This window comes from Stegostoma tigrinum, chromosome 16 (assembly GCF_030684315.1).
Source record: "Stegostoma tigrinum isolate sSteTig4 chromosome 16, sSteTig4.hap1, whole genome shotgun sequence".
NCBI lineage: Eukaryota > Metazoa > Chordata > Chondrichthyes > Orectolobiformes > Stegostomatidae > Stegostoma > Stegostoma tigrinum.
The window spans coordinates 13,529,987-13,557,436 of record NC_081369.1 but is presented as its reverse complement, the minus strand read 5'-3'; the positions used below and the strand labels follow the sequence as shown (position 1 = coordinate 13,557,436).

General features: G+C 40.6%; 1 protein-coding gene across 2 annotated transcripts in view; it reads right to left on the bottom strand.

Annotated features, from left to right (window-relative positions):
* mbtps1 (membrane-bound transcription factor peptidase, site 1) overlaps positions 1 to 27,450 on the bottom strand; it is a 112,567-nt gene that overhangs the window by 16,840 nt on the left and 68,277 nt on the right. For both annotated transcript variants that reach the window (XM_048546527.2, XM_048546526.2), the window contains exons 11-18: positions 27,100 to 27,261; positions 17,741 to 17,885; positions 13,902 to 14,090; positions 10,471 to 10,643; positions 6,226 to 6,341; positions 4,483 to 4,639; positions 2,442 to 2,566; positions 1,123 to 1,200 (exon numbers count right to left, since the gene is read on the bottom strand). In XM_048546527.2, coding sequence (XP_048402484.2) covers positions 1,123 to 1,200; positions 2,442 to 2,566; positions 4,483 to 4,639; positions 6,226 to 6,341; positions 10,471 to 10,643; positions 13,902 to 14,090; positions 17,741 to 17,885; positions 27,100 to 27,261 — 1,145 coding nt within the window. The remainder of the gene's footprint in view (positions 1 to 1,122; positions 1,201 to 2,441; positions 2,567 to 4,482; positions 4,640 to 6,225; positions 6,342 to 10,470; positions 10,644 to 13,901; positions 14,091 to 17,740; positions 17,886 to 27,099; positions 27,262 to 27,450) is intronic.

Below are 27,450 nucleotides of genomic sequence, written 5' to 3'. Positions count from 1 at the left end.
TGCCTCCTTCCACTTGTTCTACCTTTCTTTACCCTTCCATTTCCTTCTCTCCTTTTTCAAAAGTTTCTTAAAAGTTCATTATTTTCTGCATTTGGATTGTTACAATTCCTGTTCCATTTCCTATATTTCTTTTAACATAACCAAAAGGCTCAAATTTTTCTAACTGAAAGTTGTTGTATCTATTTGTGCAGCTGCAAATAATATTTCTTATCATCACCATTGCTCCCTTCTGCACTGATCGTCTAACCTTTCAATTCATGAGGTGGTCTGGACAGTGATTACCGGCAGATCAAACACCCGGTAAACCCCCAAGCCCCAATTAAAACCCTCTGGACACAAAGGCAAGTTAAGTGCAGCATTATGTGCCCAATTAACAACGTATCAATCAGTGGGTGGTATTTCAATCAGTCTCCTCCCACACTGTCTAATCATGGGACAGCTTTACCTTCACTGGAAATCAGATATCCATCCCCATCTGACACATCCAACTTTGCACTTCCATTCCCAACCATGTCATCATACCTGCTTCAGCAGATTTCATTGAACCTTGCCAAGGCTTGGGACTGTTGAAAGCTGAATTGTGGCAACTTATAGCATACTGATAAGACTGTCACAGACACCTTGACCAGAAAAGACAATCTCCTCTAGCAGCATGGCCTGTGCCTGTTCAGTGTCATGTTACATTCTAAGGAGAATGCCCACTACTGTGGACTGTGTGGCAGAAAACTCAAATTCAGAAACAACTCCTTCAAAAATCAGCACAACTGCTCCCTGTAGACTTCTGACATGTGAAACAGTTACAGAAAGCAACCATCACAGAATCAAAGCAATTTATTGATAACTCTCTCTCACAAGCAATAGTTTAACAAACAATGGCACGGATTTAGGAATGAACTATTTGATTGCCCTTACGTAAGCAGTAGTGAAGAACAAGATATTTAGGATCCTTTAAATAGGTAAAGAGGGAAATGTTGCACAATAGTTGCAATTTGATCCCCAGAAATCAGGTCATCTTTTATTCCCATTGCTGCAATACTTAAATCAAGAAATATGCCTAACTTGACTATTTCAAACCCTATAAAGGAAGGAGTAAAATACAGCTGCTAAATTAGAAGTTCCTACCTTGATCTTTCAGAGTTTGAGCAAGAACAAGACCATCCTCAGGAAACTTAGCAATACTGCTCCCTGAAGCATAATACACTGAAAACAAAAGCATTTTACTTTTATTCCAGAATATTTCAGTAAACCATACAATGAATTACCATGCAAAGCAGTTTATCAATTGCTCATCTTGCACTAGAATATATTGATGGAGCATAAAGGATAACATTTCAAGCACCATGCCAAATGTTGCGCTAAACCTTAGTTACACCATAGTACAACATGCAATTCTGGTCAGATTATAAAAGGGATCTAGACAGACTAAACAGTGGGTGCAAAGACTATTTTAAGAATGACACCAGAAGTGCATAGGTGTATACATTGGGGAAGGTTTGACAGACTGGCTCCAGGAAGGCTGAGAAATGATCTAATAGGTTTTTCCCAAAGTGGACATAGAAAAAATGCTTCCTTTTATGGCGAAGAGCTTAAATCAAAGTCATCAAATATGAGATAGCCAGCATGAAATCCAGTGGAAATTCAGAAGACACTTCCCTGCTTAAGTTAATTGTGTACATACATAAGAGGCCAGACAAACAGGGAGGAGAAGGGAACAGAAGATTACAAGGTACACTTAGATGAGGAACAAAGCTCAAATGAGGCACAAATGCCAGCAAGAATTAGTTGTGCTAAAGAGCCCGTTTTTCTGTTATATGTCTAAGTAGTAAGATAAGTGGAGGTTGTTCATACAATGGCATGACTTTCAGTACAGAAAATGCATGCGTAAGAACTTACATCATCGCTAGTATTAATTTCTGCACATCAGGGCATGAACCTTACTATCCCAGCCTTGATGTGACCATAAGGATCGCATCAAATCAACACAGAGCTTTCAAAAAGTGTGGTGTCTTTCACAGATTACGCTGAGGAAAATAAAGTTTTGAAACAAAAATAAATTGCAGGGAAAACTCAGATCCGTTCTGAGGAAGGGTTACTGGACCCAAAACATGAACTCTGCTTTTTCTCCACAGATGCTGCATGACCCTCTGAGTTTTCCCAGCAATGTGTGTGTCTTTCTGATTTCCCGCATCCACTGTTCTTTGGGTTATTTTTTATTTAATTAAAATTTTCGTTTCTTTGGGCATGGAGTTGGAGAGAAAAATAAGAGGTCAAGATTTGTTATAAAACTCCTGTTCATTGAACATTAAGAAAAAAATCACCCATGGATTATTGTGCTTCTAGCTTAGTATATTCGTAAGATTGAAATGTAGTTTCATATAACACACACAAAATTTCAACTACAAAACTGTAGTCAGCTCAAAGCAATACAGTTAGAAACTTACTGTCATGATTTGCCATGCTGAAATCTCCTTCATACAAGCCATCACCGAAAGCCATGCCCCATACAGATAACAGGTCATTAAGTGCTGGGATGTTCGCACCTCCTGTGTCTGGCATCCACCACTGCCTGCAACAGACAGACATGCAAAAAGAATTACCAGTAGGTACTGCTTTAATCATTTAATTCAAATTAACAAAAAATGCACTGAAAAGAATACCTTACGTTCCAACTCATTTTTTCCACCTTCCTCTTTAAAACCATGACTGCATCTGAGTTATACTCAAAAGTTGCCATCAGTCTGTCAGCATCCAGTATTCATCTTCCATATACCCATGATGGCCACTCAAATATCATCTTACCATTAAACCATACTTGTATCATAGCTAAGTGATTTTGTTGCATTCAACATTGAGATGAACATTACCTAGGATAAATGGATTCTAAAAAGAACATAAGAATGTAAGAACTAGGAACAGCAGTAGGCCATCTGGTCCCTCGAGCCTGCCCCACCATTTAATAAGATCATTGCTGATCTTTTTGAGACTCAGCTCCACTTACGCGCCCACTCACCATAACCCTTAATTCCTTTACTGTTCAAAAATTTATCTGGCCTTGCCTTAAAGACATTCATGAGGTAGCATCAACCGCTTCACTGGGCAGGGAATTCCACAGATTCACAACCCCTTGGGTGAAGAAGTTCCTCCTGACCTCAGTCCCACATCTGCTTCCCTTTACTTTGAGGCGATGCCCTTGAGTCCTAGCTTCATCTGCTATTGGAAACAACCTCCCTGCCTCCACCTTATCTATTCCCTTCATAATCTTATATGTTTCTATATGATCTCCCCTCATTCTTCTGATTTCCAATGAGCATAATCCCAGTCCACTCAGTCTCTCCGCATAATCCAACTTTCTCAACTCTGGAATCAACCGAGTGAATCTCCTCTGCACCCCCTCCAGTGCTAGTATATCTCTTCTCAAGTAAGGAGACCAAAACTGCACACAGTACTCCAGATGTAGCCTCACCAGGACCCTATCCAGCTGCAGCATCATCTCCCTGTTTTTAAACTCCATCCCTTGAGCAACAGCAGACAAAATTCCATTTGCCTTTTTAATCATCTGCTATACCTGCAATCCCATCTTCAGCGACTTACACAGAAGGACACTCAAGTCCCTCTGCATATTAGCATGCTGCAATATTTTACTATTCAAAACATAGTCCATTTTGCTGTTATTCCTACCAAAATGGATGACATCACACTTATCAACATTGTACTCCATGTGCCAGACCTTTGATCACTCACTTAGACTATCTATATCCCCCTACAGACTTTCAGTGTCTTCTGCACACTTGGCTCTACCACTCACCTTGGTGTCGTCGGCAAATTTTGACACACCACAATTAGTCTCCATCTCCAAATCATCTGTGAAAAAATGGTTACTGGACTCAAAACATTAATTTTGCTTTCTCTGCACAAATGCTGTCAGATGTGTTACGTTTTTCCAATAATTTCTGTCTTTGTTTCAAAGTCTTTTATCTGTTTAACTTGTAAATCTACATTAACTATGTTTGAAAATTTAAAGTTGATGCCCGCAAATTACTCAACCTTTATTTTCAACTCTCAAGTTAAAAAGGAAAGTCTTAATCCACGTTAACACACAATATTATTACAACTAGGTAAAGAGGTTCCTTCAGAGAAAGTCCTATTATAGAACTACTGACATCAAATAAAATTCCTCAGTCTGAGGATGAAGGTCTTGACTCAAATCACAGATTACCACATGACCAAGTTAGTAGAAACTAAAATGTTGATAATATCAATGAGTCTAATGCTAGAAGAAAAGGAATGAGAATATTTGGGTATTAAAGGATAGAGGAAGAAACTTCAGGAGATCCAAAAACATTTCAACATTATTTGGGAAAACAATATAACATGTGATTTTGCTAAATTGATTGCTCTTTCTCAGATTATATTCCCATGAGATACTTTGTTCGAAGCAGACAAGAAAAGGACAAGAACAAATGAAATACAATAAGCTTATACCTTGTATTTTCATCATAGAATTTCACTTTTCTCATTACAGATGTGTTGTACCAATCACTGAAGACTATTACAGAAAGGCCATTATCAACATCACGCCTCAGTTTAGTAATTTCCTCAGGAAAGTATTCTTCTTCACTGTCTACCATTAACAAGGTACCTGCAGAGGGAAAAGTAACATCAGTTCGTAGATGGAAGCGTATCTTAACAAAACTGGCTTAAAATGCAGATAACCAAAGAACCACTTTTCAAACCAGCCCTAATCCTGGCTAGGGTACACCATTGGTTGAAAAGTTGTCAAACTTCAAAAAACAGTTCAGAAAGTATATCAAAAACATTCACCAGAAGACCGGTGTCTTGGAAATAGACTGTGCAACCAAAGCTTCAAAGCAATACAAATTAAATACTGTTTACTTTACAAATACTTATCTTCAATATCCGAATGCAGTTCAACCACAAACTTCACCTTTCAGTAGTTTACATTATAGGCACAGACCTTGGTCACTACTGAGGACATTGATGCAGATGTTCCTAGGACAAAGGTGTTTGCTTCCAACAATCACTGCAACTTCATCACACAACCTTGACATATGGCTCCCAACTAGTGGAGTGATCTCCCTCTACTAATTACAATAGGGTTCAATTTCACCAGGACCCAGCAATGCCAAGCTTGTATTAAATGCTGCGCTGATGCCAAGGCCAATCAATCTCACCTTTCCTGATCATGTCTGAACAAAGATTGTAATGAGGTGAGCAGCTGAGTGGCCTGAATTCAAGCTGAGGGTTAACGAGAAGGCTCATGCAAATGTTGTTTGACAACACTATCAATGACACCCTCAATAAATTTATTGATGATCGACAGGCGGTTGATGCAGCAATAAAATATTAAATTAGATCTACCCATCTTCTTTACAAAAAGACATACCTTTTTAATTTTGACGGCAGGGTTGAAGTCAGTTAACTCATTTGATTGGATGGCTGGTTTTCAATACAGAGCGACATCAATAACATGGGTTTGAATGCCCCCCACACTGGCTGAGGTCATCATTAAGATCGTACCTTCTTAACCTTATACCTCGCCTAAGGAGTTTAAAATCTCTACTAGTCATGTCTCTCTAATGGGAGAGCAACCCTATCATCTGGTAACATTAGGACAACTATATCTAGGAAACAGAACAGTCGATTTGTGCTCAGCAAGCTGCCTACGACAGCAATCAGCTGAGATGTGTCTGAACAACAATCAACATTGTTAGGCACATGGTAGCACTGTAGCTGTGCTAGAACAGCTTAATTGGGCTGCAGTTATTTCGAGAGCACAATTCCTCAATACCATTGCTGGAATGTTGTCAGGGCCTATAGCTTGTAGTATCCGTCACCTTTAGCCATGTTTTCATATCACATGGCGTGAATACATCAATAATACCATCGAGTTTAGGATAAGCCGAAGTAGGTTATCCACTGAACATTTCTAGCTGAATTTAATAGCTCCCGTCAACATTGTCAGAAGTATGAATACTGATGGTGGAGGTTTCAGAAAATGACCAGATTCTCTCTTGTTGGAGATGGTCAATGTTTATTACTTGTGTGGTGTGAACATTATTTGCCATTTATCAGGTCTACCGTATGCTTCAATACCTGAGGAGCTCGGAATACCGTAGTATTGAACACTCTACAGTGAACACTCCTGGTATTGACCTTGGGATGGAGGGAAGGTGTTCGCAAACAGGAGTTAAATGTAAAACCTACCATACTGGCTGGCATCAAAACAGGTGATGGGTGCTCCAAGCACCTCTACAAAATAGCCCATGCTTCGCAAATGCTGATACATATCCCGAAAATTGGTGTGCACATGGTCACCATTCCTAAGTGAAAGAAATAGGATGTGTACATTGAATCAGTTTCGTTCATTGTTAAAATCTTAAATTTAAATGTTTTGGGAAAATTAGCAGAAAAGAAAGATGACTAAGTGAAATTATCAGCTGAAAAATAACCAGCAGCACAGCAACGGAAACATCACTTCCAAACGAGTTACACTTTGACATATCTTTGTGAGACATCTAAAATAGCTTGGAATTATGGTTAGAATATTCTTTAAGCGTGATTTTTCTGAAAACATATTGGTACCAATAAGCTGAGCAAACCTTACAACTAGCAACTTATCAAACTAGATCACATCAAGTATCTCCTTCCTTTGCCAAAACCATTCACTAAGGCAGGACTATAGTGGAGATAACATCCAGCTTCTTTTCTCCACTATCAAGCCTCAAACTATTTCTCTTGCTCCCTCCAATCCAATCTTCAAACTTGCAAGGAACTGAGTTTTCTTGGTCAAAGCCTTGTCGGGCTTTTCTCGTTTCTGATACATCCTCCTTCTTAACACCATTCATATCTTTGAAGTACATCTCCTATTCCTTTGATTCTATTACAACTAGGCAGCTGCCAACGCAGCTTTCCTATCTGTACCATCTTAGGCTGCAATTTACCAGGTACTGCCTGCTATCCTTCAAAGTATCCATTAAGGTAGGGAACAACAGAAATACAGACTATTTCTTAAATGGTGAGACACAAAGGTGTTGAACTTCAAAGCGATTCAGGTGTCTTCATTCACGTGTCACTGGAAATCAGTATGCTGGTACAGCATGCAATTTTTAAAATATTCATTCACAGGATGTGGGGCAGTAAATGCTCGTATAGTCAGTGATGCCACCTCCAAACGCCCTGGTGAAGGTTGTGGTAAGCTGTCTTCTTGGACAGCTGCTGTCTATACTATTCAGTTACACATGCAATGCTGTTAGGTAGAGAGTTCCACAATTTCAAAGTGAAGATAGTGATGTAGTCAAGAATCAGATGTGTGGTTTGCAGGTGGTTGTGTTCCACACATCTGATCTTGGCCTTCTGGGTGGTAAAGGTTACTGGTTTGGAAGGTGCAAAAAAAAGAGAGACTTGGTAAATCGTTACAGTGCATCTTGCAAGTGGCATACTCTACACCACTGTTTCAGCAGTGTTGAAGACGTTACATGGTTCGAGAGAGTGTTGCTGTCGACTCAAAACGAAGCAGAAAAGGATCATTCGATCTGGATTTCCGGCCGAAGATCACTGCAAGTATTTCAACCATACCTTTTGCACTGATGTCTTGGGCTGCCACATCATTGAGGCTAGAGACATTTGCTGGAGGAGGCAGTTCCACAAGTTGGTTAATCGTCATTCATCATTCAGATCTGGACGTGGCAGGCCTGCAGAGCTTATATCACTTAACTTAGTCTATTGAATATAAGACCAGAGGCTTTTTGACAGGTTGAATGTGGAGAGGACATTTCCTTTTACAGGAGAATCTTGAACTAGACGTTACTGTTTAAAATTCAGGGGTCACCTATTTAAAACAGATCTTCCCTCAGAGGGTGGCAAGTCTTTGGAACACTTCCTGGGAAGGTGGTCGAAGCAGACTCCTTGAACCTTTAAAGTGGAGGAAGATAGATTCTTATTAAGCAAGGGTGTGAAAGGTTAGCTGGGTGAGGCAGAAATGCAGATTTAAGGTCACAATCAGGTCATCCACAACTTTGATGAACAGCTGATCAGGCTCAAGGGGCTGAACATCCCACTCTGGTTCCTAATTCACGTTTATGCTGCATGTTGCTTATGCTGCATAGGGGAGACATGGTCTCGAACTGGAGGACAAGTCTGAGAATAAAGGGTCAAGCCATTGTGGAGTGAGATGGAGGGGAACATCTTCATTCAATGGATGGTGAATCTTTGGAGTGTTCTGGCCCAGAGCATTGTGGAGGCTGTGGTTGAGGATATTTAAGATTGAGATCAATAACTGAAAACATCAAGGGATATGAAGATAGTCCAAGTAAACCATGAAGATGATTGGCCACTATCTCACGTTACATCATCCACAATCCTTCCATTACTGCATTTCCAATGTCCTTTGCATCATTAATATGGTTGAATATTCTATGGCATCCAAAACCATGTTGGAAAACTCCTCTCTGGTTTCTCTTAATTTCAAAGCTGAATTTTTTATAAGAATAAACAACATTGAATCAAAGATAGTAGGAACTGCAGATGGTGGAGAATCTGAGATAACAAGGTGCAGAGCTGGATGAACACAGCGGGCCAAGCAGCATCAGAAGAGCAGAAAGGCTGATGTTTCGGGCCTACACCCTTCTTCAGAAATGGCGGGGGGAAGGGGGTTCTGAAATAAATTGGGAGAGACGGGGAGGCGGATTGAAGGTGGATAGAGGAGAAGGCAGGTGGACAGGAGACAGACAGGTCAAAGAGGCAGGGATGAAGCCAGTAAAGGTGAGTGTAGGGAACACTCATGGGGAGTTAGGGAGGGGAAATAGGTCAGTCCAGGGAGGATGGACAGGTCAAGGGGGCGGGATGAGGCTACTAGGTAGGAAATGGGGACAGGTAGGAGGAAGGGCAGGTTAGGGAAGCAGGGACAACTGGGCTGGTTTTGGGATGCGGTAGGGGGGAGGGGAGCTTTAAGCTTGTGATGTCCACATGGATACCATTGGGCTGCAGGGTTCCCAAGCGGAATATCAGTTGCTGTTCCCGCAACCTTTGGGTGGCATAGTTGTGGCACTGTAGGAGGCCCAGGATGGACATGTCGTCTGAAGAACAGGAGGGGGAGTTGAAATGGTTCGTGACTGGAACGTGCAGTTGTTTAGTGCGAACCAAGCATAGGTGTTCGGCAAAGCAGTCCCCAAGCCTTCATTTGGTTTCCCCGATGTAGAGGAGGCCACAACGGGAACAGCAGATACAGTATACCACATTGATAGATGCGCAGTAAACATCTGCTTGATGTGGAAAGTCCTCTTGGGGCCTGGGTTGGGGGTGAGTGGGGAAGGTGTAGGGGCAGGTATAGCAATTCCTGCGGTTACAGGGAAAAGTGCGAGGTATGGTGGGGCTGGAGGGGAGTGTGGAGCAGACAAGGGAGTCCCGGACAGCGTGGTCCCTCCGGAAAACAGACAAGGGTGGGGAGGGAAAAATGTTATCGGTGGTGGAGTCGGATTGCAGATGGCAGAAGTGTCAGAGGATGATGCATTGAATCCGGAAGATGGTGGGGTGGTACGTGAGGACGAGGGGGATTCTGTTCTGGTTGTGATTGTGGGGAGGGGGTGTGAGGGATGAGTTGTGGGAAATGTGGGAGACATGGCCAAGGGTGTTCTCGACCACTGAGGTGGTGGGGAGTTTGGGTGGGGGGGGGGGATGAAGTTGTGGTCCTTGAAAAACGAGGATATCTGAGATGTACGGAGTGGAATGCCTCATCCTGGGAGCAGATGCAGTGGAGGTGAAGGAATTGGGAATGGCATTTTTACAGGAAGGTGGGTGGGAGGTGGTGTATTCTTGATAGTTGGAGTTGGATCTTGACTTCTCTCTCTTGGCCACTTTGCAGTGGTGCAGGGCGATATCTTCACTGCCCTGCAGTCATGTTAGTGCACAAATATTTGCTGAAAGAAAGCAAACTTACTCTATCTACAACGTCACAGGTTCACTTGTACAAGTAAATTCGCACGATTAAATTTAAGGTTGGCCCTCTCAGATAAGCTCTGTCCTGCTGAGCAGGAACAAAGCACTCTCACAGTCTGCGAAAAGCTTCAAGTAATGGACTTAAGGTCTACAAAATAATAGTACCAACTGAACCAAATAACAGTGTTAAATTAGGAGCTTGTGCTGAGCTCTATTAAGTACTTCTTTCCTTCCAGAGCAAAAATGTCGATAGAATGGTTTGTTAGATTAAAAAGTTCTTTTAGGATACACCAAATACATTGGTCTGTTTTCCACAAAGTTCAAATGCAAATGCTATATCATTCTCTACACACATATTAAAATGTGTAACCAACCAAAATACTCCATTCAACTACATTTTTATTCATCTTTCTGCTTCCATGCCTTTTAGGGAACTAGATTTTTTCACTCAAAATATATCAGGGAACAATGAAAAGAATAAACAAATGCTCAAACTAAGTCTCTTGACTTGCTCACCAATCTAGAGGATCATTTTTCATGCGCAGGTTATCCCTCGGAAAGTAACCAGGTGGGTAACGCAGGTTGTGATACTGATCCCACAAAACTCTCTTACTGCGAGGTGGTGTTGGAATGATCTTCACCTTGACTGGCAACTTCACTGTTGATGTCATTTCATTGCCATTTGTGGACTTAAAGACAAGAGGCAGGATCAGTTAGCAATACACACACACACACACACACACACACGCACAGAATGTCAACACTTGAAGTTCAGGTTGTTCGGTAAACAAATACAAATAGAAAATACGGGAATCTAAATCTACCCAGCAGGCAAAGTATAATGTCCAACATCGACAACTAGCTCCTGCACAACAAATGGGGGTTAAGTTGCAAGATCACATCAACTACTCATCAGCACAACAGAACTGATGGTCTGAATTGTTCCTGAAAAGCCATGACAGCCACTTCATTTTCCCAAAGAACTCTCATTTCCATTTGTGCCATCTGTACAACTTGACTTTAAAGAATTCATTCACAAACTGGAAGCAACCTGGTAGCTTATAGGCATTTTAGTGAATTTTACTTTAAATAATGAATCAAAAAATTCACGTCCACTTTTTAATCCAACAGCTACAAAAACAAAAATGGGAAAACAAATTTAGTACTGAAATATAACATCTTATTTTGATTTTTCAGTAATACATGCAGTCAGGAACATTTTCTTCCCATCATAAACAGCTGTGCAAATATCAAGTCCCTGCCCTTGAAAAGGCTGCACATATTGGATCAATCAAAATTTTCATGAATGATATTGACAGACATTGATGGAGGCAGGACAATGAGGTGAAGGGAGATGATGTGCAGATTAGCTAGGAATTAGATGGCCCATTCCTGTTCCTCCTTCTACACCCCCATGTAAACATTAGCTCCAGTACGTGCAAACAGACTTGGACAAATCAGCGTTTCACATACATCAAATTACTCTGAAGTGAAGCAACTTCCGTAGGAAACTCTGCCAAAGCAGAGAAGACTGAGAAAACTTCAGGTCAAGCAGAATGAGTACTGATGTAAAAGGACATTTTGTTGCAGTTTTTCAAATTGCATCCGTCAAGACAATTTGCTAGAATGCCAATTTGCAAGGGAAAAACCAGCATTTATACTGATAGACAGGACAGTGTAGATTAGTAGGCAAGTGGACTCTTGATTAGTAGAGGTGCTGCAATGGAGAGCACAGCAGTTACTGAAGATTAACTTAATTGCTAGATTTTGTTTAATTTCAAGCCAGGCAGGTTGACTCCCATTGATCAAGACATTGCCCTGAGCAATGATCCAGCAAATGGCTGTCATAAATTTACTTGGTGAAATGGGGAGGAGGAGGGTGTGCACGTTCTGTCTGTCTGAAAAGAACACAGCCCTGTGTATTAATGTGTAGCTTTCCAGCAGACCCAAATAGCAAATCCTAAATTAGTTATCTGCATAATTTGCTGCACAAATCAAGGTTATCCAGCAAATGTCCAATGGGAGAATCACTTCTAATTATGGAGGCTATATTGTTGGCTTTGAAAGCACAGACTGGTTAGGTACAATGAGTTCTTAGCTTGTAGCGAACAACCAAAGAATACATTGTTAGATATGATACGCCAATGTTTGGAATATATGGTCTACATAACTGGAATTACACTGGTATGGAAATTCATATCAGATTACTCATTTGAGAGAGAGGCAGAATTCCTTTTTGGATTGATATCACCACCCAATTACTGGCAAGCACTACTCATGTTGCAGTGTGAATGGGAACGCTGCCCTGATGGGTGCATGACTTACAACTTTGACAAATATGTCTTTTTTTTGTAATAGTGAAGATAAATTGAAGGTCAAAAAAAACTGAGGCTGTAAGAGCTGTTCCTTTGAGGTATTTTCAGTGTTACAGCCGATTTCGTCAAATTCTAAGAGCAGCAATTACTGTTTTGTAAGCTTTTGCATTGTTTTGGAGCTTTGGGGGAGAAAGAGATCAAAACAATGGCACTTTAAAAAGGAGGAAGTGAGATAGGAAGTGATTCAAAACAGATCTAAACCTACAATGCTGTCTGACTCAGCAGTAACTTGCAGAACTGCTCCCTTTGCTGTTTGGTTTCAACCTTTTCATGCAAAGCATGATGCATGTATGGAATGAGCTGCCAAAGGAACCGGAAAATGTGACTAGGTTTACTTAGGACATCTGATCAGCATGGACAAGTTGGACCCAAGGGTCTGCTTCTGTGTTGTATATTTCTATTACCCTAAGAAGGGTCACAATACTGTCATTTTTAAAAATGTCAGTAACGTACACACTCAACCATTTTATGTTAAGCTAAACCAAATAACAAACACTTGATTAAAAACGTGCATTTGCAAATTGCTTGTGGAATTAGTTCTACAAAAACAGGGTCACTGGCAAAATCAATGTTCAAGCTCAATCTGGACGATTGGCTTTGCAGTTTGTTGCTTCTTTTATCATCTTGTTCATCTAATGAGACAACAATAAATTGAGTTTGAATCTCATACAATTTACAGGTTTTAATTCTTCCATGCCTGTAGATCAGTAAATATTGTTGTTGCCAAAGCATTCCAAAGATCACCTGCCCATTTTGAAAGGACTAGGTAATCTCCTCCTGTCCCCTGTTAAGTTCACCACTATTTTAAAAATCAGCTACTGGCATTCTAAAAGAGACAACTGACCAACTTAACAAGCTGTGCTTAAAATTTGGTCTGCAACATGTGCATTACAACAATCTAACATACTAAGCAACACAACCACTCAACTGAAATACTGATAAATTCTGAGAAGTTGGCAAGGCAAGTAATATGGCAACAATCACTAGCTATTTCAGCTTTTATTTTTGTTTGCAAGTTGTGGTGATGCTGGTAACACTGCATTTATTGCCTATTGCTAATTGCCTTGATGGTGGTGGACAACCTTCTTCTTGAGCTACCCTAGTTCAATGATGCTGGGAGATAGGCTCAACAATACACATTCAAAGCAAAAGGCATGTAACTGAGACAATGAAGTTCCCATACCATTAATGTTAATTTTTTTCTGATGGTACAGTTTATGATGGGAGGGAGGTTCTTTTAAAATAGCCTCAGAGTTGCTACAGTGCATCCTGCTGGTGGTACAGCTTGCGTTTGCCCACCTTGGAGATGATTATGAGGTTAAGTGGCACATTTCAGTATTCTATCAGGTGATCTTCAGGCATAAACAAACTAAAGCACGCATTATATCCTCATTCACCTGCAGGACAGTTCTTTTTTGCTGGTGCACTTTCAGACACTCTTCATTTGTTCATTTTTAGTGCTCCAACAGCATATTTGCAGATAAGTACGAGGCGTTACTTCCTAAATCTAGACAATATTTTAGTTTTACAAGATAACAAGCACAAGAGAAACCACTGATCTGATACACTTACATCATTTTCAGCTGGTGAGGCAACAGTAACCATCACGTGGCCCTGAGCAATGCCTTCCCACGATGCAGCTTTTTTGGTGACAGATATCGAAATAGCTAGAAAGCCAGACCAAGGCCAGAGGACTTGGGAATAGGAAAAAGCGACCTCTATGTTGTCTCCATTCTGGGGTAAATATGGCTGCCATATTGGCTAAAAACAAAACATGAATACCGTGTAAAAAAGCCTTGCACATAATTGACAAGAAACATCACTGATTTACAAATCAGAATGGGGAAAGAAAATCTACATGAAAAAGGAAATCTAATAGAATTTAGTTTCTACAAACATAAAGGGCAGCCATAATTTCAAATCTCAGGCAACTCAGCTACTACAATTTCTAATGGTGCACATTAAACAAATATGGAGCTAAAAGACAACTGTTCTTGCTTCACAGGAAGTCTCTAACATGATTCAATCCTAAGTGAATTTAAGACGTTTCCCCTGGTTGGGAAATCTAAAACGAGAAGACACTGTTTCAAAGTCAGGGGGAAGCCACTTAGAGCTGAGATGAGGAGAATTGTTGGTCTTGTTAATCTTTCAAATTATCTGTGAAAGGTTAGTCATTGAGTATGTTTAAAGTGGAAACTGACAGATTTCTAAACAGTCATGATGTAAAAGGCATTTAAGCATAGTATGGGAAAGGGACAATGCAGCGGATGATCAACCATATTGTACTGAATGACTGAGCAGGCTTGGCAGGCTGAATGGCTTACTTCTGCTCTTATGTACTTTTGTCTTTTATTTAAAACCCAAGGCTAGCCCAGTGTTAGACTTAAATGTAGTCCACTTACAGCCTTTCTTATCATTAGAAGATATGGAAAGACCCAAATCACTCTGCTGAATAGCATGTAGGACTCTGCAGTCATTAGTTAACCAAAGAGGAAAAAAAAATATAACCTTTGCACTCCAACAGAAAGAAGGTTTACAAGATGGCAGTTCAATTTTATTACTAAAGCACATTCTTAAAATGCACAGCACTCTGCTCAATGCATGACTTTAGGCTGATGACGACCTTTAGCAAATGAGACTTCAGTCCAAATACAGGGAGGGACCACAATACTGATTATGGGGGCGAGAGCACTGAATTCCAACCAAACAGCTATGATAAAGCGGAGTTCCACAGCTTGAGACAGGTTGAGAGGTCAGTTTAAAAGGATAGTAACATGTTATGAAACAGGCACCATTTCCAAATAAATCACAATAGGAAAAAGTAACATGGCTTCAGGCTTCTTTGAACTGAATTTAAGATTAATGGCTGGGAATAAGGAGCACTGGGCAACCTGCATTCAAAAACGGACCATCAAGAAGGATCTCGACCCGAAACGTCAGCTTTCCTGCTCCTCTGCTGCTGCTTGACCTGCTGTGTTCATCCAGCTCTATACCTCGTTACCTCAGATTCTCCAGCAACGGCAGTTCCTACTATCTCCATCAAGCAAGGGTGTGGAGACAAAAGCAGGAAATTAAAAACAAAAAGAAAGCAGGATCTAGTGATCAAGGATGCTGAATGACTTTCCACCTGAATGAACTAAATTGGGTTGAATGTCTTCCGTCTACTTCTCATGCAAGCCACATGATTCCACATTTACAACCATGCGGAAGGCTCCATTTGTTTTCTATCTTTTACAGAAGTGGAGTTACTCTTGCTATTTAAAAATTCTAATAGATAAGAAAGAACAGCAGACATCTTGGCAGTTTGAATCCATGAATCAAAGGGAAAGAAAGGTATTAGGAAAGAACTCGACAACATAATGAAGTTAGGAATAATGCCAGCTTAATGTGAAATAAAAAGAGTGCTGGAGAAACTCAGCAGGTGTTACAGCACCTGCGCAGAAAGAAACAGAGTTAATGTTGAGTCCAGTATGACTCTTCTTTGGAACACAAATCAGCTAGAAAATTCTGTTTCTTGTGTTAGTGACAGATGGGCAGGAACAGCAAGTGGTACACATGAGCACGTCCAGGGCAAAAGACAAAGATGGTGGTAATGATGGTGAAATACCGCAAGTAGATACATAAAGTAGGCATAAATATTAGCTGTGAGGAGGAGAAAAATGGGATGGCTCTGCCAACAAGCCCAAAAGGACACAAATACAATACTGCTCGGGGAAAATGTGCGGATGTAAGAAAAATGGAGTACAGACATCATATTCCAAAATTCAGAAACTGCATTGTGAGCTGTAGAGGTTATAAAGTGCCTGAGTGGAAAATGAGGTGTTGTTCCTCCAGCTAGCAATGAGCTTCACTGGAATACCAGCAGGTGAAGTGTGGAAATGTTAGCAAGATGTTTTATTTAAATGGCAGGCAACTGGAAGTCATTCCTCTGGACAAAGTGGAAGTGTTCCGCACAGGGGTCATCCAGCCACTGGTCTTACCAGTGTACGACAGAAATATTGTGAGCAGCGAATGCAGAAACTAGATTGAAAGAGGTATACATAAAATGCTGCTTCACCTGAAAAGTGCACTTAGGCCCTTGGACAGTGAGGAGGCACATGAGCATGTTACACCTTCTGCAACCCAGACGGTGCCATAGGGAAGTGAGGAAGTGTTGGGAGTGATGAGGGTGTGTCACAGACCCGAAGCAATGCTGAGAGAGGAGGGAAGAGGAAGATACGCTCGCTGACGGTATCTTGCTGAACGTTGCAGAATGGTAAAAATGATCTTTTGAATGCAGAGACGGACCGGATGGAAAGCTTAATGGGGGCTCTTTACTGCCCCATCTGCTGTTCTGAGCTACTTCATATCTTTAATTAATTATGCTCTTATGCTAATTAGTATAAGATGTATGTACCAGGTTGATTTCACTTTGATGTACTCATTCTATGTTTTTAATGAGAAGACAACTTATCTTACTGTTGCCTCCATGGTAGTTGGCTCCCACACACTTAGTACCATAAAGAAAACCATCCTGACTTCTGAGCTGTATCAAAGTTAATTTGGATAGCATGGTGGCTCAGTGATGAGCAATGCTGCCTCACAGCAGGAGGGTCATGGATTTTACTAGAGCCTTCGTCAACTTGCTGTGTGGAGTTTGCATGTTCTGCTCATGTATGCATTGGTTTCCACTGGGTGCACTGGTTTTCGCCCACTGTCCAAAGATGTGCGGGTTAGGTGGACTGACCATGCCAAATTGCTCAATGATATCCAGGGATGTGCAGGCTAGGTGGATTAGCCATGGGAAATGAGGATTACTGGGATAGGGCAGGAGGCTGGGCTGAGTCTGGGTGGGATCCTCTTTAGAGGTCAATGTAGACTCAATGGGCCGAATAGCCTCTTTGGACAGATTTTATGATTGTATGATTCTAGTTTGATAGCAGCCATCAGGAGTTATGCAATAGTAGCACACAGTAGCTGTCCCTCACGGTGGAGGAGAGCTAATAAACTTCCCTGAACAGCAATTAACTCAGATCTGAAATTTTATGCAGGAAGGGCCCGTTACAAGACAACATGAATTTACAGTGTGGCAGTGTGTGTTCAGCCTGTGATGTAGGAAAACATCATGCCACCTCATATGAATTAATTGTTGCATATCACTCAGTTCCATTTTACTAAATAAAAATAAAAATGAATGTGGCTACAATATTATATTGTCAACGTGACCAGTGAAACGTCTGAACATCCACATTGTTGCTGTACGTGCACATGTCATAATTGCTAATACAATTCACACACTATTTTTTGAGGAAATGAATGTTGGTATCAGACTATTCATCAGAACAAATCGGTACTCCTCATCAACAAGATCAAAAAGACATTTCTGCCAATTTGCGAATACTATGTTGTTACCACCATCACATTACACTTACCTTGTCAATAATCCGACCTGTGACACCCATGCCATTTAAGATTGTTACATTGATGACAGTTGGCATTCCCCCACAATAGATGGGCTGGGAGCAGTAGGGCCACATATAAGGACACTCAGTTAGATCAATGTAGCTTGGGCTCAAGCTGAAAGGATAAGATGTTGGAAATTAGAGAATATAATGGTCAGTCATATTAAATAAAAAGTACAGTGGGATGCAACAGGTCCTGTTCACGAACAAACAAATAGCACGTCAGACAGTCAGGATCCATTTACATCTACATATCAAATAAAGAAATCTTCTTACCCATTAATTCTAAAGAGACTTATGTTTCAGAAGAGAATACTATATGCACCACAGAGACATGTCATCGATCTCTGGTCTTTCTACTGATCGGCTACTAAGACACAATGATTTGAATTTGTGAAGTATCTTCAGCTTAATTCCAAAATTCAGTACATAGCAGAAGACCTGGCGGTGACCTGGGAGTAATGACTAAAACTTTTGGTCAAATAGATACAGGGGCCTTTAAGATAGGAGTAGTAGTGCGGAAACCAAAATGCTTAATCCAGAGAACAAACATTCAACAATGCACAACTGGGCACCTGAAAGTTCACTCTACAGTATCACAAAACATGACCCAACCAGAGGTTGCGTATGATTTGTTTCATCATGAACTTCCTACCTCCTGCCTTACAGTCCACAAGTTCCTTTCCCATATCACTTCCTTAAAAAAAATACAGTTAATTTTCCTTTGAAAGTCTGGTCTCAAACAGGAAGGAGTTGTTCAGATTTTTAAAGTCTAGATCAAAATGGAGAAGGTATCCTGTTAGTTCAGTAAATCTTTTAAATAGTTGACTGAACAAACCAAATCAGTGTCAACACTGTAGAGGAGGAATTCCGAATCAGTACATTGAGAAATTAGTGTATGACAATAAGCGTGCAGGGAACACAGAAACTGATTGTAAAAGCTTCTATTGCCAGGTGAAGAAAGCGAAGCAAAAATTCACCACAGGACCAGAGAACCATGGAGATGCTCTGTTAGACAGGACTGGAGGTGGTTTAACCTGAAGGTCACCAGAGGTAGGGCCTTGAAAGGTAAATGAACCTGCGCTATAGACCAGTCATCTGAGGTAACTGATATGGTTTACTTGGGCTCATGAAATTTCAGTAAGGTCCCAGACAAGAAATTAATATGTAAAATTAAAGCACTTGGGATTAACATTGGTCTGATATGCAAACAGAATTGGTTGACAAACAGGAAATAAACAGTAGGACTAAATGTGTCTTTTCGGAGTGGCAGGCAGTGACTAATTAGGTATTACAGGAATCAATATCTGGGACCCCAGCTAAGGATTTAGATGAGGGAACTCAATGTAACATCTCCAAGATTGCAGACACACAAAGCCAGGTTGGAGGGTGAGCTATGAGAAGGATGTAGAGATGTTTCAGTTGATTAGGACAAATGAGAGTAGGTGGGCAAACGCACGACAAATGAAGTACATTGCAGAATGTAAATGTGAGGTTCTCCACTTTGGTAGTAAAAGTAGGATGGTGAATGATTATATAAATGGTGATAGTTTGGGAAAGGGGTAGGTGTAATGAGACCCAGTTGCTGTGGGATACCAGTCCCTGAAAATATGCATGCAGATGCAGCAGGCGCAGAAGACAAATAGTATGCTTGCCTTCACAGCAGCAGGATTCAATACAGGAGTAAGGGAAGAGGGCAGAGAGTTGAATGATCAGCCTTGATCATACTGAAGTGTACAGCAGGCCCAAAGTGTTGAATGGCCTACTCCTGCTCTGTTTTTCTGCTTCTACATTATGTATGGTTACAGCATTGATGGATAAAACTTAATGCAAACAAAGATACACTGTTGTAGAGGGGAAAGAAAAGCACGTGGTGTATACAATCCATGAATTACGCCAACAAATGAGATGCAACGGTCTTTGCAGGACAAGCATTTCACACTTTCAAACAATGCCGAGCAAAGTCAAACAAAGTCATGTTCTATTGTTTTAGTTACATATTTGAAGTTCTTAGAGTGCCCTAGTTTGACCGAACCTTGAGCAGTATATCCAAGCCTGTTCACCAAGACACCAAGTAAACGATTAAACACTGAGGGCAGTCACAAGGCTGGTCTTATAGGACGACATTGCAAGAAAGAGAGAAATATTTTCTTTTCAAGATAGAAATTCTACATCCAAGATGAGATTTTATAAAAGGTGTTTAAGGAATGTGCAAGATAAAAACTGAAATATTTATGTTCATTACTCACAAGAGGGTAACAATTTAAGCTTGTGATGATCAATTTAGGATCAGCAAGATAAATTTAATCAATTACTTAGTGAAGACTTACAGAATAAACTTCTAAGAAATGTGATGGTTCAAAACCCTAGAATTTTTCCATAATTCATCTTGAAAATTGTCCAACTCAGCCTAAGCCTTACCTTACTATTGAAGTAACTTTAGATATACCACATCTATGCACTTCTGAGCCAGTTTTCAACACTCCATCTTCAGCAACCCCAAGCACATCCAAAGCCATCTTCAGTGACTGGTCTCTCATCAAATTGCATTCACCCCTAGGCTTCCTGCTTAGGCAATGCATATGTTAAAATTCCCTTGCTGGATTCAAAATCTTCCCAAAGCCTCATTCCGTCCCTATCACTCTAATCACTTTCAGGTCCACAACTCTCCAAGAAAACTAGAGGAGCACAGGATTAGTCTGAAGCATCCCCAATTGTAAATAAACAAATCATGTCCTTACTACCAACTGCCTGGACTTACAGCTCTCAAATTTCCTTCCCAATCCCTTTCTGACAATCCAAACCATTTTGTTCCTTTAAGTACTCCAAATCTGACCAAGCCTACAACCCAGTGAATTATCTTGAGATATTTACTAACATTAAATATGCGTAATACAAATAGCAGTTGGTGCTGTCATAAACAACTGGAGGTAGAAAAAACTCAAGGAACTTTGTGGACAAGAAAGATAAACTAAATGGCATTCCTGACCCATAAGAATTTTGTGGTTCAATTAATTTCTCTGGAATACAGTCCATTGAGCAAACTCATTGCAAACTGCTTAAAAAAGGCATGCTAATAACAAGACTTTCTCTTACTCATTTTATGAAAATATTCTACCTCCTCACTCACCTGCTCTATTTGCAACACATTAGCTCAGTGCAAAAAAGCTAAAGCATGTCACTTTCTCCAGCATGCATTGTCACTTGCTCCCAGCATACACTGTCACTATTCAATCACACGCAACAGGTTGTATGATTTAATGATCCATTTGTAAAATATCCTCCTTTCAATCTAAGGCAGAGTTGGTCACCCCAACCTCCAACTGGAACACCAAAAGATTAGAAACACTGAGAAGAATTATGGTGAAGCATTAGTGTATGTAGGAATGTATTACAGAACAAGATCAGTTAGCTAATAAAGACAACGGCCTAATTTGCTTCAAAAATAATTATGGAAAGTCAACAGAAAACATCACTCATATTTTGTTGATTGAAGATGATGCTGAGTACAGGTCGATTGGAAAAGGCAAATGATCAGGATAGCTGTAATGGAGCAAAGGAAAGATTCAGCAAAGTGATTTTTTAAAAATTCATTCATGGGATATGGGAATTAGTAGCTGGGCCAGCATATTTTGCCCATCCCTAATTACCCAGAGGACAGTTAAGAGTCAATTACAGTCACCGTGAGCCAAGAGTCAATTACAATCACCGTGGGCCTAGAGTTACATATGGGCCAGACAAGGTAAGTACAGCAGTTTCCTTCCCCAAGGAACATCAGTGAATCAGATGGGTTTTTAAAAGTTCAGGTACAAACTAGGAACTTTCCTGTGAAGCTACATAACCCTGGATAAAAATGGAAATTTAAGAAAACAAACAACGCAAGACTTTAACCAGAATAGTTACGGAAAGGAAGAAATTTTTTAAAAAACTGATCTTGGGTGGAGTGAGAAAAAGATAATGAGAAACAACTAACAGTTATCAGTAAATTGATCCTCATTATAATGAACCTTAATATTCTCAATTAACAAACATAAAAAAGTCTAAGTTGCTAAATGAGGAAAAAGTTAGGCCCTTTAACGACACAAAGGGAAATACTCTGTGCAAAAATTAACTTATTGTACTTTACTGCTTCATAAAGGAAGATCATGTGAACGTGAACAGAAGAGATTATGGGCAGAATAGCTCTAGGTTAACAGAATATGCAGTAAATAGATAAACATTATCAAAAATTGGTACATCAGCCAATTCAGAATGTGTGCATCCTAGGTTGTTTGAAGTAGTTAAGTTAGAAATATCAGAGGCATTGGTAAAATTCTTTCAATCTTTATTAAACACAGAAGTACTACAAGAACACTGGTAACGTCCTATTGTTGTTCCAACTTTCAAGAAATGGATTAGAGATAAACCAAGGAACTACAAGCCTAACATCAGTGCTGGTGAAGTTATTGGAAATGACCAGAGACAATTTAAACCATGTTATGTGAAGCAATGGGTTAATCAAGGACAGCCAATATAGGCTTGTTAAAAGGCAAATTGAGTTTTAATAAACTGATCAGTTACCTCCAAGGAATTCAAAGATTAACGGAGAATGGCAAACGTTATATAGAAATTTTGGAAGAAGCGAGACAGAGTGCCAAAAGGAGGCTTACTTGAGGAGAAGGAAGACCACAGATTCCAGGGGAAAGGGGCAGTATAAATACAAAATGGTCTTGGTAATAAAGAAAGAGAGGCTGTTGACAGATGGACGGAAACATAGAAGCTAGAGTAAAACTAGGTTATTTAGCCATTGGAGACTGCTCTGTCTTCCTTCACTGCCTTCTGTGGTAATAAAGGCCACAGGTTGACCATTATCTGAAATGAAATGTTTTTCATCTCAGTACTAAATGGCTTATTCAACATCCTGAAATGCTGGTCCCTCATTCTAGACTCCCAACAAGGAGAAATATCATGCATCTCATCTGTCTAGCCCTGTTAAAATTCTATATATCTCAAACAGATTTCCAGTCATTCTTCTGAGACCAAGGTAAATGCAGGCCCAGTCGAACCAACTCTTCTCACAATCAGCTCTGCTATCCCAGTACCAGCCCAAATCCTAGCAACATTCCCTCTATGAAAAGTGTATCATCTCTCAGGTCGGGAGACCAAAACTGCACACACCATTACAAGTGTGGTGTCAACAAGGGCCTCTATCACTGCAGCAAGATACCTCTACTCCTCAAATAAAATCTTCTTGCAATGAAGGCCAATATAGCATTTGCTTTCTTACTGGATGTTGCAGACTTTGAGATAGCTAGCAGTGTGGCACTCTCAAAAGGTTAATATTGAATCAATTTAATTTTTTATAAGATGGAACACAGATTTGGAGTGAGAAAAATTATAATGTTTGCAGTTAATGCAAAATTTGGCAAAGAATGATGAAAATGTTCATGGACATCAAGACTGCATAAACAGGATGGTGAAACAGGCAGAAATACAACATATGGAGTTTATTTAGATCAGTCTGAAACAATGTATTTTAAGACAATGGATGTTGAAAGAAGTGCCGTAAGTGACATGTATACATAAAAAGAAATCTTGGTGCCATGAAAACAAGATCCTGAAAAGGCTGGCAAGGCAAGTTGATTAATTAGTTAAAAACCCTTGTGGGTCAAGGAGTTTATGAATTGAGAATGCAGTATAAAACCAAGAAAAGGTCATGCTTGAACTTTATAAATGCCTGTTGGAAACTGGCTGTAGACAATTCTGGGTAAAATCATGCAGAAAACATTGGAAAGGTTTTGGAAGGTGCATACAAGAGGTGTTACCAAGGTTGATGGACGTCATTCGGGACTGGTCTCTTTGGAAAGAAGGTTAAAAGACTACCTAAGAGAGGGTTTCAAGATAAAAGAACAGAATATTCCATTCTGAGAGTAAGCCAATAACTTAAATCAGATTTAAAATTGCTGGCAAAAGATCCAAAAAAGGTTGTCAATTTTTCTTTCAGTAAGTTACTGAAATTGAAACAACTCAAAGTACAAGAAGTTATTCCCTTAAGTGATTTCAGAAGGCAGTCAGACAGGTATTTGAGGAAGAACAATCCGAAAGTTACAGGCAAAAAGTGACAATGTGTTACTAAGCACAAATACTCTTTAACAGCCAACACAAATGCAATAATCTGAATGGTCTGCCACTGAGCTCTAATATCTGATCGCTTTATGCTTCATAGAACATAACAGCGTAGTACAAGCCCTTCAGCCCTTGATGTTGCACCGACCTGTGAAACCAATCTAACCTAAACAAACCTACGCCCATCTAACCTAAACTATTCCATTATCATCCGCAAGTTTATCCAATGACCATTTAAATGCCCTTAAAATTGGCAAGTCTACTACTGTTGTAAGCAGGGCATTCCACACCCTTACTACTCAGAGTAAAGAACCTACCTCTGACTTCTGTCCTATATCTATCACCCCTCAATTTACAGCTACGTCCCCTCGTGCTGGTCAACATGATGTTACTCTTCCAGCACCTTCAAGGTCGGTGAGAACGATCACAACTCTCTGACCTTTACTGTAGTCATGGCGAGGCCTAGGAGCAGATGGTATGGGAAAGTATTTAATTGGGGGAGGTGCAATTACAATGCTAATAGGCAGGAACTGGGGAGCATAAATTGGGAACGGATGTTCTCTGGGAAATGGACGGCAGAAATGTGGAGGTTGTTTAGGGGGCACTTGCTGCGAGTGCTGGAAAGTCTGGGGCAAGGAAGGGATGGTAAAGTGAAGGAATCTTGGTTGACAAGTTATGTGGAACATCTAGTCAAGAGGAAGAAGGAAGCTTAGCCAAGGTTGAGGAAGCAAGGATCAGACAGGGTTCTACTGGGTTACAAGGTCACTAGGAAGGAACTGAGGAATGGGCTTAGGAAAGCTAGAAGGGGGCATGAAAAAGCCTTGGCGGTAAGGAAAACCCCAAGACGTTCTATACGTATGTGAAAAACAAGAGGCTGGCCAGAGTGAGGGCAGGGCCGAACAGGGAGAGTGGTGGGTACTTGTGCCTGGAGTCGGAGGTGGTCAGGTAGGTCCTTAATGAATGCCTTGCTTCTGTACTCACTAGGGAGACGGACCTTGTTGTTTATAAGGACAGCATGAAATGCTCAAACAGGTTGATGTTAGGAAGTAGAACGTGCTAGAAATTTTGAAAAACAGGGTAGATAAGTTCCCTGAGCCAAAGAGGATGCACCCAAGGTGACTATGGAGGCGAGGGAAGAGATTGCTGCACCTTTGGCAATGATCTTTGCATCTTCACTGTCCACTGGAGTAGTACCAGATGATTGGAGCATGGCAAATGTTATTCCCTTGTTCAAGAAAGGCAATAGGGATAATCCTGGGGATTACAGACCAGTCAGTCTTACTTCTGTGGTGGGCAAATTATTGGTCGAGGATTCTGAGAGATAGTATTTGATTATTTGGAAAAACACAGTTTGATTAGAAATAGTCAGCATGGCTTTGAGGGGAGCAGGTTGTACCTCACAAGCCTTATCGAATTCTTTGAGGATGTGATAAAACACACTAAAGGTAGAGCAGTGGATGTGGTGTTTATGGATTTTAGCAAGGCGTTTGATAAGGTTCCCCATGGCAGGCTTGTTCAAAAAGTAGGGAGGCATGGGATTCAGGGAAATGTGGCTTTCTGGATACAGAATTGGCTGTCCAATAGAAGGCAGAGGGTGGTGGGAGATGGAGCTCTCAGTGACCAGTGGTTTTCCACAGGGATCTGTTCTAAGATCTCTGCTCTTTGCAATCTTTATAAATGACTTGAATGAGGAAGCGAAGAGTGGGTCAGTAAGTTTGCCGATGACACGAAGGTTGGTGGAGTTGCGGATAGCGTGGGGAGCTGTTGTAGGTTCCAACAGGACACTGACAGAATGCAGTGCTGGGCAAAGAAGTGGCAGATGGAATTCAACCTGGAAAAGTGTGAAGTGATTCATTTTGGAAGGTCGAATTTGAATGCAGAATGCAGGGTTAATGGAAAGATTCTTGTCCGTGTGGAGGAACAGATGGATCTTGGGGTCCACCTCAATAGATCCCTCAAAGTTGCCACCCAAGTTGATAGTGTTGTTAAGAAGGCATATAGTGTGTTGGCATTCATCGTCAGGGGAATTGAGTTTAAGAGTCACGAGGTTATGCTGCAGCTCTATAAAACGGTGGTTAGACCACACTTAGAATATATGGTTCAGTTCTGGTAGTCTCATTATAGGAAGGATGTGGAAGCTTTCGAGAGGGTGCAAAGGAGTTTTACCAGGATGTTGCTGGACTGGACAGCAGGTCTCTGAGGAAAGGTTGATGGAGCTAGGGCTTTTCTCATGGGAGCAAAAGGAGGATGAGAGGTGACTTGATAGAGGTATACAAGATTATGAGAGGCGCAGAGACAGTGGATAGCTAGAGACTTTTTCCCAGGGCATAATTTTAAGGTGTTTGGAGGAAGGCATAGGGGAGATGTCATAGGTAAATTCTTCACAGAATGGTTGGTGCATGGAATGCGCTACCAGCGGTGGTCGAAGAGTCAGATATATTAGGGACATTTAAGTGACTCTTGGATAGGCACATGGATGATAGTAAAATGAAGGGTATGCAGGTTAGTTTGATCTTAGTAGGATAATAGGTCAACACAACATTGTGGGTCGAAGGATCCGAACCATTCTATGTCCTTTTTTCTATGTTCTATCCAGAGCTTCCCCAATAGAATAAAACATTGTGGAGGGACATGGATCCTACGCAAGGCTAGAATATATTAACAAAGTTGGGAGTTTTTTAAAAAAAAAAGAGTGAAATACACAAAGCTGGTAAACAAAGCATTATTAAGCGATAGATATTAAAGTGGACATGGATTGCATCAGTACAGAGACAGAGGCAAGTGATACTGCGGCGATAAAAGTCAGCATTCTTGATTATGAATTAACGTCTTGAAGCTCAACTCCAGGGAAACACTGTCAGTGATGGAGTGATATGGTTTGGCCTCCTGCAGCAACTGTGGAGACTATGCATCAGGCTAGGGTGCAGAGGTTGTGTTAATGGATGGAGATACACCTTTTACTTATCCAAGTCATCATGGCAGACAAGTAGACTGAGCACAGAGACAATAAAGTGCTTAGAAGAAAGTTAGATCTGCATGACATTAACATACATGACTATATTAGTTTCAATTGTTAAAGTCAATCTTCTTTGAGGCAAACAACCCTCAACAACACTCAAGGTACTCAAGACAGGGCTGATGGTTCTCAAAATTCAAAAATCTCTACCTTCAAGTTAAGAAATGAGAGATAAACAGTAGACCATCTGAATCATCTCAGCACTCACCTGGCTTGAGGTTTATAGATTTTAAGAATTTGGTAAGCTTTCAGCAGATCCAGTTTACCATGGCCTTGTTCGAACATGTTGACCCCAGGCAGTCTGCGGGCAGAAGCTATTAAGGCTTGTTTCATACTGGCCGGATTCACAGTCTCACGGTGCTGCACAGTGCTGGTAAAACAGAAGTAAGTTTTCAAAAGGAAATTCTCAGAATTCAACTGATTGAATAAAAATAAGATAACAATTTTCCTCATTACTAAGTAAAACTTTTCCATCTCTCATGCCACAGGTATTGCTTCATCATTTAAACAAAAAACTTGAAAGTGCATTGTCAAATGGATCAAAAATATCAATTTGGAA